This window comes from Sminthopsis crassicaudata, chromosome 2 (genome assembly GCF_048593235.1).
Source record: "Sminthopsis crassicaudata isolate SCR6 chromosome 2, ASM4859323v1, whole genome shotgun sequence".
NCBI lineage: Eukaryota > Metazoa > Chordata > Mammalia > Dasyuromorphia > Dasyuridae > Sminthopsis > Sminthopsis crassicaudata.
Genome location: NC_133618.1, coordinates 503,387,641 through 503,399,783, shown reverse-complemented (window position 1 = coordinate 503,399,783; position 12,143 = coordinate 503,387,641). Strand labels below are relative to the sequence as shown.

General features: G+C 31.3%; 1 protein-coding gene across 2 annotated transcripts in view; it reads left to right on the top strand.

Annotated features, from left to right (window-relative positions):
- The window catches only part of SETX (senataxin), a 76,122-nt gene that overhangs the window by 20,789 nt on the left and 43,190 nt on the right, over nt 1–12,143 (top strand). For both annotated transcript variants that reach the window (XM_074293939.1, XM_074293941.1), the window contains exons 3-9: nt 1,048–1,231; nt 2,305–2,515; nt 5,819–5,928; nt 6,594–6,813; nt 7,588–7,707; nt 8,545–8,716; nt 8,886–8,973. In XM_074293939.1, coding sequence (XP_074150040.1) covers nt 1,048–1,231; nt 2,305–2,515; nt 5,819–5,928; nt 6,594–6,813; nt 7,588–7,707; nt 8,545–8,716; nt 8,886–8,973 — 1,105 coding nt within the window. The remainder of the gene's footprint in view (nt 1–1,047; nt 1,232–2,304; nt 2,516–5,818; nt 5,929–6,593; nt 6,814–7,587; nt 7,708–8,544; nt 8,717–8,885; nt 8,974–12,143) is intronic.

Here is a 12,143-nt window from a genome sequence, read left to right as displayed (position 1 = left end):
TTTTCATTCAGGAACAGATTAGATTGTATTACATATGGCAAATGAGTTCCCTTTTTTTCTTCTGAGATTCTATGATTATTTTTCTATTACAGGTTTGAGGTTTTTGGTGGTTCTTTTTTCATGTCTTTTTGTAAATTTTCCAAAAATTTCCTTAGAAGATATATACAGTGGAAACTTTCTGATTCTCTTAATATTTCAGGCATTCTAGTTGGTAGGAGGGCTTCCCCCCCTCCTATCTTTTTACTGTATGATCAGCTTATATGCTTTCACAATCATATGTATCTTATATAAGAATTTCCAGCCAAATAAGTCTTGGGATCATAACAAGTGTTTAATTTCTAAAATCTGATCCAGCCCAATCTCGTCTCTTTTAAATTTGGACCTAACTAGATGAAAGTTGTCGTCTTGTTTGTCTGTTCGCCTGCCTGCTTGCCTTGCCTGCCTGCCTATGTCACTAATTGTGATAATAAATTAATTCATTTGCATGGTGAAAGCTAGAAAATATGCATTTATCATGTACTTTGTTTTTCTAATATGAATGATCTCTGTTAAATGTAGATTTAACTGGGGACGTTTTGGACTGTGTTAGAGTTTGAGGCAGTTTAAAAAGCAACATAGTACAGTCTAAAGAGTATTAGACCCTAAGATTTATGTGATCTGGATTCAAGTTCTGGCTCTACCACTTACTAGCCATATGACTTTGGACAAGCTATTTTACTTCTGAGCCAGTCTCCTCATCTGTAAAATAATAGTAATTTTAAAATCATATAAATATTTATTGTGAATTTCTTACATTTCATATTGACAGAATGCTTTCAATCTTCTATGGTTAGGATCAGGGTTTTCCTTTATGAAGGAATAATACAAGTGTGAAGTTGTAAGACAGGTTTGAATGAGGTTGTTTTTAGAAATGGGGGGAAAACATTTGAAATTAAAGAATTCATGGTGATGTACATTAATATTCACATAAGAAAATAGGTCCTGAATTTTATTTTGTGCTACTTTTTTCTTCAGTATTTATATTTTTTTATTTTTTCCTGAGTTTAGGTACAGAATGAGCACATGTCGCTGGTGTACACCAGGTGGTGAATCCACTGTTGACTTCTTAAAGAGCTACGCTTTGGGGACACTTCCCTGTGAAATTTTCACAGCTAATGAGGATCTCTGTTACTGCTTGGAGTGTGTGGCTGAATACCACAAAGCAAGAGATAAACTACCTTCTTTGCATGAGGTAATCAGAATAAGCTTAGAACATTAACTAAATAAGAACAAAAGCAGATTATTTAGAGCTTGATCATAGGGAAGAGATTGAGTGTGAATTTTATTCACAATTTCCAAACAATTACTAATGCATAATAATTTAGAATCTAAGAACTGGAAAGTCTGAATTTGAAGATTTCTCTGCAACCTATAGGAAAATAAATTAAAATCTGGAGGAGTTTCTTTATGTTTCATTAGTTTAGGATATTGGAATTAAAATCTTATTTAACAAATAAAAACTAACTTGTATTTGAGATATAATTATTTTCTTCTTAAATAATTCTTTTTAAAAAAATTTTGGAAAATCACTTAAACTTCCTAAGATAACAGCATTTTCTCATCAAAGAAAGCTAGTGTATATAATGTAATTTTCAATCCCTAACCTTAAAGTTTTAGATTTGCAGCCAAATGTGCTTAGTAAGAAATGGGAAACTGGCCTGTAAAACATTCAGGGGAGGACAGCAGTGGTAAGACCATCCTTAGAATACTTGTTCTTTATTTATGAAGGGTCCCAGTTTTGGAGCTAACCAACATTTTCAGCGTTAAGAATAATAGCTGACCCTTCTCTGGTGTTCTCCTTTCCCTACAACATGGTGAGTTAGTTAACAAGGATTATTTTCTTGTTTACAAATAAAGTGAGTTCAGAGAGCTGAAGTGCTTTTAAAGCTCAATGATGATACAATAATGTGTGTAAAATTACACACTGGGTTACCCATAAGAATTGAATAAATTCAAGCCAAAGATACAGAATGATTTCTATCAAACTGCAAAAGGGAATTCTGAGAAAAGGAAAAAAAAAAGTATTAATTTTAATTTCTTTTAGCCTTTTCCCAAGTTGACCCTTCTCTGTATAACTTATACTTTGAAACAAAACATCATTGTTTTCTGACCCAGAGATTTCTTTTAAATAGTATGGCAGTAGTCTATTACATAGTTTTTTTTTTTTTAACTTCCAAATTTCTAGTTATTGAAAAGTTCTCTTTAGATCACCATATACAGGATTTTTTTAGAATTAATATCTCTACCTTTTATTTTTTTGGATAGATCTTATGGGAGTTTGAAACCACCCGTCTCATAAATCATTTTGAAAAATCCATGAAAGGTGAAATTGAAGAAGACGATGAATTATTTATAGTGGATGACAATGGCGAAACACAACTATTTGGTTTTACTGGCCAAGACTTTGAAAACAAGCTTCGAGTTCCTCTTCTTGAAATATTGAAATATCCTTATTTGCTCTTACACGAGCATGTCAGTGAGTATCTTAACATCATAGAACCATAACCAGTGAGGGCCAAGAAATTTATTTTCAGTCCAGGAGTAGAAATTCACTCTCTTCTTTCCTTCCCTCCTTCATCCCTCTCTAGTGAAAATGAAACTATTATCCAAGCTAACACTTTAGTATGAGCTACCACGGGAAGATTCATTATCGAGAAGCTTATGGCATTGCATCATCTAGTGGTTTGCAAACAATTTTCTTCTGTGAATTCCAGTGATTCAGATCCAGATAAAGATTCTCTTTCCTTGTTTCTATTTCTTTATCTCGTTTATTTCATCTGTTTTAGCCCTACCCCTCTTGAATTCTGATCTTTTCACCATGCCCTCTGGAATCTCAATTTTATTTATTTAAAAACTACTTTTCAAATTTAAATTTTCTCTTCTCATATTCCTTCCTAAACTAAAACAATTCATATTTTCTTCAAATTCAATTCTCTTTCTTCCCTGTTTCTTTTATCAGTATAACCGTCTTTCAACTATAATCATTATTATCCTTGACTTTGTTTTTTCCCTCAACCATTTTCTCCCTGTTTCTTTCTCTATTCCCCTCATCTTATCAGTTTCCAATGTCAGTTCTACTTTTCATAGCATTTTTCCTATCCATTGGCTTGTCTCTGCTCACAGACCCACCATTTTAGTTCAAGACAGTCTTTTGCCTGGACTATTACAATAGTCTCTTAATTTTGTTTAGATGCTACCTGTGATACTTTCTGCATGGCCTAAGACCTTAGGCAAGTCACTTAACTTTCTTGGGCCTCATCTTAAAATGAGGGCATTGAATCCAGCCTTTCTTTCTAGACTTATTACATGTTATTTCCCTTCATATATATTATATATGTAGTATATATCAGTCAAACTGGCATCTTATTGCTTATGCATAAAAATCATCTTTTATCTAGCTCTTATTGCCTTTGCTGTGCCCTCAGATTACCTTGTACTTATTTTGTATATATTTTTTACATATACAAGAAAGTGTGGCAAAATAAAGAGCTAATCTTGAAGTTGGGAAGACTTGGATTTGAGGCCTGTGATTTAACACTTAGCTTATTACTCTGAGCAAGTTATTTAGTCTCTTGGTCCTTTAGACCATTGGGGTCAAACTTTAAAATGGCAATCATTAAACCATACATAAAAATTACATACTGACTTCGAAAACCACACATGCCATATATTTATTATTTAGTCATTTATTTTGTTAACTATTCCCTAACGACATTTGGGCCATATTTAGGAGTGTTGTGGGATATGTGTTCTATACTTCTGCTCTGGACATTTCTCTCATTCTAAAAGTCAAAAGGTGTCAACCTGCATTGGTAGAGGGGGTATTCTTTCTTTTTTCAATTTTATTTTTATTTTGTTTCAAATTCTTTCCCTTATTCCTCCTTTTCCCCTTCCCATTGAGAAGGCAAAAAATAAGATGCCCATTATATACATATGAAGTCATGCTAAACATATTTCCACATTAGCCTTGCTCCTAAAAATAATTAAACAAATAAATAGGAAAAACACTTTCATCTGTACTCAGTTTAGAGAGAGTTTTCTTGCCTAAGAGTTTTGAATACCAATGAAATCACAAATATAACCATTATTCTTTAATGCTGTGTTATTTATCTCATTATATGCCTGTTATTTTTCTTGACATAATTTAGTAAATCCCTTAAGTAGTTAAGGATTGTTTCATTTTTGTCTTTGTATTTTTAGCACCTCCATACAGTTAGTAGATTTTTACTTGTTTAAGTGTAGTTCTTTGTATTCATGGAAATGTGGCTCTTCTTAGAAGATGCTTTAATAACTTCCATATATAGTACATGTATCTCCTTTCTTGCCCTTCTTATTGGATCAGGATAAGAAATAAGTATGCCTTTTCCTTTCTACTTTTGCTGTCAGGCCCTCCATCTGCTACCATCATTCAGCAATATTCTTTCATTGTTGTACTTCAGAGTTCTTCAGATATCATGTCCTACTGTCTTTTCCTTTGTTTCAGTTTCTAAAGAGGTGGGGTTTTTTGTCTTTGCCAAAGATAATTCTTTTATTTACATATTTGATCTCATTTCTTCTTGTTTCTTCTGAGAGCTTACTCCTTTGATTTCCCCCTCCCCTCCTTAATCTTCATTCTCTTACTGTCATCATCCTCAAAATCTGATTTGTTTCACATCTTTAACCTTTGCTTTGTCTGCTATCCCCTCTAGGTGTCATTCTGCATCTTGCCTTCTCACAGACAAACTCTTGGAAAAATGCAATGTAGTTATTGTGTCTACTTCTCATTTCCCATTCACTTTTCAGACTTTTATAATCTAGCTTTCAAACCTATCATTTAACTGTTTTTCCCAGTGTTTCTAATAATCTTCTACTAAATTCAGTGATCCTTTTTCAGTTTGTCTTTTATCCCTCTTTACAATGTTTGATCTGTCACTTATTATACTCTCTTCTTTCTGGCTTTTCATGATTCTTTCCTGTTTTTCCTCCTACTTGATTATTATTTTTCAGTCTTCTTTGCTGGATTATTATATGTGACCTAGGTTCTATGTTATTGTTTTACCATAAAGTTGTGTTCTGGACTTTATTCTGTTTTCTGTCTTGAATTCTTTTCTCTTGGTGTTGCCATCTCCTCCTGTAAGTTCAGTTATCTTTATTATAGATGATTACCAAAGCTTTGTTTTCTTTCCCTAACTTTCTTCAAGGATAAAGCATCCATCACCTCCTATACAAAGCCTTTCTAGAGTCTCTCCAATTTTTTGTGTTCTATATGACTCAATTACTTATTTTTGTATATACATAACATCTTTATTTGAATACATGATTATTCCTTCCAATAAAATACAGGTTCTTTGAGGGTTTAGAGACTGTTACTTTTATTGTTGTAGCCTCTTGAGATTAGCACAAACTAGATGCTTAGTAACTGAATAAAAAATTACAATGCTAGGATTAGAAAGGATCTTTGACATCATCTGGTTCAGCCTTTTTTTTTTTTTTTTTTTATACAGATGAAGAAAAGTAGACACAGAATATTTAGATGATTTATCAGAGATCATGCACTTGAACTTAAGTCATCTTAGCCTATTTTTCTGTTATATCATGATGCTTTGGGTTGATTTTTCTATTAAAGTGAAAATTATTCATTTGAAGACTTGTTCCCTAAAGTTTTCATGGTAATCTAATGATTCCTTCAAGTTAGTTTTTATTTACCCTTAAAACTATTGAATTGGACAGAATAGGCTACTCGAATTTTAGCTGATATTTGTTTTCATTTTATATTTATTGTGTTTTTCTTTATATTTAGATGAATTATGCGTTGAAGCACTTTGTAGGATGGAGCAAGCTAACTGCTCCTTTCAGGTATTTGACAAACATCCAGGGATCTATTTGTTCTTGGTACATCCCAATGAAATGGTGAGTAATAAACATTATGACTGTACAATAACATTTTTTGCATATTTAGGCTCTTAAACTACATTATTTTTGTCATTGCTAAAGCCTTCTATTAATACTACCTATAATATTTAGTTGAATCAAATTGATATTTTTAGGATGTGATATATTGTTGTGTAAAGAAATTATGAGTCACAATTTACAGCTTACTTTGTGAGAACTGTTTGACTTTCATTTTAAAAATATATTTTACAATTTAAAATATTTTTTAAGATTCCTTCAATTTTAGACTTGAGTTTGCAGGTTTTTGTACAGGTATAAAAATAGGAACCTAGAACCACAGAACGCATTCATTATTATTATATTCCCCCCCCCCCCTTTTTTTTCCTTCTGAGGCTGGGGTTAAGTGACTTGCCCAGGGTTACACAGCTAGGAAGTGTTAAGTGTCTGAGATCAGATTTGAACTCGGGTCCTCCCGAATTCGAGGCTGGTGCTTTATCCACTGTTCCACCTAGCTGCCCCCCTATATTTCCCATTTAAAATAAAATTCATATTAAGCTTTTCTCTGATCTTATTTTAGCCAGGGGTGCTTTAATTTAGAATTAAACTTTGATTTAATTAAATATATCAAGACTCATCATAGTGGTTGTTCTTTTTAATATATTCTTTTTCTTTATTTCATATAGGTTCGACGATGGGCTATTCTGACAGCCAGAAATTTGGGAAAGGTAGACAGAGATGATTATTATGATTTACAGGAAGTATTGACTTGCTTGTTTAGAGTTATTGAATTGGGGCTTTTAGAAAGTCCAGATATTTATACTTCTTCAGAATTCGAGAAGGGTAAACTTGTCCTTTTGCCATCTCATATGTATGACACAAACAACTACAAAAACTACTGGTTAGGTAAGTTTTATTCTTACTATATTGTACAGTACAGGTGTCCTGCATGGGAATAATTCTCCATTTGTCATATGATTACAAGATTATTATCTAATATCTTCCAGGTGCTACATACTTACTATTCTGTCACCAAAATAACTTTGGAAAGCCCTAAATTTTCAACAGTGGTTAAGAGGAGACAAGAACTCTTAAAAGCTATTTCTAAAGTTCAAACCATACCATTACTAAAAGCTCAATTTTTGTAACTAAAATGTTGTCAAACACTAACCAATAGATCTCTTATTATTTAAATATTTGATGTAACAAAATTCTCTTGTCATAGAAGATTTTAAAAAACAGTGGATCTTTAATTTCTTTTTTCTTTTATGAATTTTCTTTTGGGAAAACAAAGGAAAATTATTTTTAAAATTTACATCTGAGATAGATTCATAGTCATTTGAGACATGATTATCTATTTTAACAAGTAGTTTCTCTCTTTTGTCATTAGATCATAGCCCTAAATTTTCAAGTGCCTTTGAAATATTTGAGAAGAATTATGTGGAAATGCCTTTACTTTAGACTTCCAAAAATACTTTTTTGATTGAATATTGTCTAAAGAACTCACAGCTACCATGCATTCATTATTCTTTTAGTCCCTGCTGAATCATTCCTCTGGCCAGCTGTAATGTTGTTATTCTTAATAATTTAGAAAAACATTAAATTACATGTCAGGAATCTATGTTGCCTATCATTTTTGAAGAGCTAATTATTTCAGGGAAATATGAAATTGTCTTTCAGGAATCTGTATGTTGCTAACTATTCTTGAGGAGCAAGCCATGGATTCTTTGTTACTGGGCTCAGACAAGCAAAATGACTTTATGCAGTCAATACTACACACCATGGAAAAACAATCAGATGGTAACAAATTACAACAAATAATGTGATACGGAAACTCTTAAATTGTTAATATCACTGCTAGGATTTGCTTAACTGTGAACAAGTCAAAGATTTGATGACAGTAATCTTGGATAATTGTTGGAAAGATGTTAAAACAATGCCTGATTGATGTGGGAACAGTTTGAGGAGGGTGGGGAAAGAAAAACTTTTATCTTCACTTTTTATTATCCGATACTTGACAAATATTCTTTATACAAAAATAAAACAGCAAGGTTGCACATAAGACACAATGTCCTGCTTAATTGCCTTTTTCTGAACCTCCTGTTCTTTTCAGTGCATCTTTACAATATTAAAATAGCATCAGTCTACTTTGTTGTAACAATTAAAAATAGCCAAGTAAAACATATCTGCACTGAATTATGTCCACAGATGTATGTCTTTCTCTTGAATCTCCCAAGAGAGAAACATTTATAAAAACCTTATTTGTATGCCATCTAGGGACTTTAACAGACCTTCCTTGATTATAAAAACATGGCATCTGTTTCTTTAAAGATGGCTGGTGGGGCAGCTAGGTGGCGCAGTGGATAGAGCACCAGCCTTGAAGTCAGGAGGAGCTGAGTTCAAATGTGGCCTCAGACACTTCCTAGCTGTGTGACCCTGGGCAAGTCACTTAACCCCAACTGTTGCAAAAAATATATATAAATAAATATGGCTGGTATGTTTTGTTTTAAATGTGTTGCTGAACTTTTAATTCTGTATACATTTAACAATGACATGTGGGATAAAAAATGTACCATTATCAGTAGCAATTTTTCTCTAATTCTTTTCTCATCGATCTATTATTAATTTATATTTCAGAGGATAGTGTAGATCCTTTTTGGCCAGCGTTACATTGCTTCATGGTAATTCTGGATCGCCTTGGCTCAAAAGTCTGGGGTCAACTTATTGATCCCATCGAAGCGTTCCAGACCATTATTAACAGTGTGAGCTACAACAAAGAAATTCAAAATATACGCAATAGTTCCACAAGGTTAGTTGCATTAACTTCTGTCCAATATGTAACATATAGGAGGTGTTTAATAAATTCTTGTTGACTGATTTAAAAATATTTTTGTGCTTAGTTTTTTGTGAGTACATAATTTCTTTTGAAGTATGTTTCTCCATTCAAAGTACTTTTATTTATTTCTTTATGTTTTAAGGACAAAGCTAGAACCTGAGTCAGATTTGGAGGAAATGGTGACTTGCAGCCAGATTGTATACAATTTTAATCCCGAAAAGACCAAAAAGGTATAAAAAAATTTATTATTTCTTTTGAAAAAGACTAAAGAAATTGTACTGTCTTTTTATGCTAAAGAAGTTAGGATTACAGTTGAATTATGTTTTTGCATAATAATTTTGCTTACTGCTTTTCTGACTTTACTAACATGCATGTGTGACTTTAAAAATTTGTTTTCAATGAACAAAATCTATTTTCTCTCCCATCTCCCTCCTTTCCCATTGAAAAAAAAAAAAAAAAAGAAAAACAAAACCCTCATAACAAATATGCATAGTCAAGGAAAACAAATCCCACACTGGCCATGTCCAAAAAAAACCTATATCTCATTCTGTACTCTGAGTCCATCACCTCCATCAGAAGGTGGGTAGCATGCTTCATCTGGAATTTTAGTTGGTTATTGTGTTAATCAGATTTAAGTCTTTAAGAATTGTTTGTTTTTGTAATGTTACAAATGTTTAAATTCTAATTCTGCTTATTTCTATACAAGTCTTTCCAGTTTTCTTTGAAAACTTCCCTTCCCTATTTCTTAACTGCATAGTAATATTCCATTTTACACCATAATTTCCAACTTTTTTGTAGAAAAAAATGTACAATTTTAAAATGTACAATTTTTTTGTAGAAAAAATTACAAAAAGGTATTATGAAATATTTTCACACATGCGTGAGTCTTTTTCTCTTTTTAATTTCTTTGCAATATTGGCTTAGAAATGGTGTCTCTGGGTCAAAGAATATGCACAATTTTTTTGAGTTTTTGGATATGATTCCAAATTGCTTCTCAAAATGTCTGGATTAGTTTCATAGATCCACTAACAGTGCATTCATCTATCTGTTTTGTCAGCTTTTGCTGTGTGTGAGATTGAACTTTAGAATTGCTTTAATATCGTATTTCTCTAGTTACTAATGATTTGGTGTATTTTTTTCCCCATATGATTATTAATAGCTTGGATTTCTGCCTTTTGAAGGTGCCTATTTAGATACTTTGACCATATATCATTGGGGAGTGGCTCTTATTCTTAGAAATTTAATTTCTTGTGTATCTTCATCAAAAGAAATTTGCTGCACTCCCTCCAAGAAATCTGCTTCCTTTATAATTTTACCTATTTGGGACTTTTTTGTGTGCAAACCTTTTAAATTTTAGGTAATTAAAGATGTACATTTTGTATTAGAAAATCTTCTTAATTCTGTGTTTTGTAATGAACTATTCCCCTGTCCATACATCTGAAAGTTAATTTCTTCTTTTGCTTCCTTGTTTATAATTTAACTGATGTCTAAATCTTTTCTCCATTTGGATTTTATCTTGCTATATAGGGTCCAATATTGGTTTAAACCTAGTTTCTAACAAACTTTCCAGTTTTCTTTGGAGTTTTTTGTCATCAAATGAATTTTTGCCCTAGATTTCTTTGTGGTGTATTAGTTTGTTTCTGAATGTCATGACCACAAGAGGCCAAGTGAGTGAGTGACCTTTTTTAAATGGTACCAGATGATTTTTCAAATTATTGTTTTGTTATATAGTTGGAAAGATGATGCTTTTAGGCCCCCTCTTTCACATTTTAAAATTTATTTCATTATTTTTTATATGAGATTCTTGACCTTTTATTCCTCAAATAAATTTTATAACTTTTTCTAACTGCAAAATAATCATTTGGTAGTGAGATATGGCACAGCATGAATACTCTAATTTAGCTAGTACTGCTATTTTTATTATATTCATTCATCCTGCTTATTAACAATGAATATTTCTTCAATTGTATAGATGTTTTGATTTGTGATTATGTAGTTCCTAGATGTGTTTTGACAGGTCACGTTTCAAGTAATTTCTATTCTCAAAGAGTTTTTTAAATGAAATTTCCTACCTATCTCTTTCTGCTGGATTTCTTTTTTTTCCCTTTTTTCTTTTTTTTTTTTCTTTTCTCCTTTTTTTTTTCTAATATAGAGAAATACTGATTTTTGTGGGGTTTTATTAATATTCTACAAATTTATTGTACTTAACTGTTTTAATTTTTTAGTTACTTTCTATTTTTAAAGGAAAGCATCATATTGTCCATAAAAAGTAATAATTTTTCTTCCTTTTTGTCTCTGCTTATTCCTTCAATTTCTTTTCCTTGTCTTACTGCTATATAGCTAACATTTCTAGTACTATATCAAGTAATAATGATGATAATTGACATCCTCACTTTAACCCTATCTATTTTATAATATATATTATAATGAAGCTATAATTTATCCTCTTATATAATGCTTATTCTCTTGGTTTTAGATAAATACTCTCCATATTAAGAAAAGATTCATTTATTCCTTTTGTTTTCTAGTGGTTTAGAAAGAAATGAGTGTTTCTTGTCAGGAGCTTTTTATATATTGGTTGCTATATTATTAATGTGGTCTATTATATTGATATTTTTCTAATTCTTTACTTCTGGCATAAATTCAACCTCTTGGAATGTAAAATCTTTTAAATATTGCTATAGTCTAGTTCTTAATCTTCTTTACTTCTTAAACTACTTTGGCAATCTGGTGAAGTTAATGTGCTCACTTTCTCAGAATAATGTTTTTAAAAGCTCAAAGTAAGATATATAGGCTTACAAAGGAAATTATTTGTTTCAGGATTCATTGGGGGTATTAGTATATCATTTTCTTTCTCTGTTTTGATTATCTTTGATTTAGATAGCAAGACAATATTTATATCATATCAGAATTGGGCTCTTCCAAATAGATTATGTAGTATTGTAATTAGTTGTTCTTAGAATATCTGATAACATTTGCTTATAAATCTGTTTCTGAGGTTTCCTCTTTTAGAAGCCTATTTATAACTAGCTTAGTGTTCTCCTCCCCCCCAAAAAATTTGTTTTTTTTAATTCTCTGTTTCCAAGTGTATTCATCTGGTCACTTTGTGTTTTTGTATTTATCTATTTCATTTAAGTTGTTCATTTTATTGGAATGGAAATGGGCCAAATTGTTTCTAATAATTTTCTTTATTTTTTAATTTTAGTAACTGGTAATTTGCTTTTCCTCTTTTTAAAAAATCAAATGAGCTAATGGTATATTTTCTTTGTTTGTTTTTTTTTTTTTCCCTTTACAAAGTCAACTTCTAGTTAGTTAAATTCAGTGGGGTTTTTGTTTTTTCTTTGAATTTTATTATTCTCTTCTTTAGAGTTTAAAATTTCTATTTTAGTTTTTAATTGTG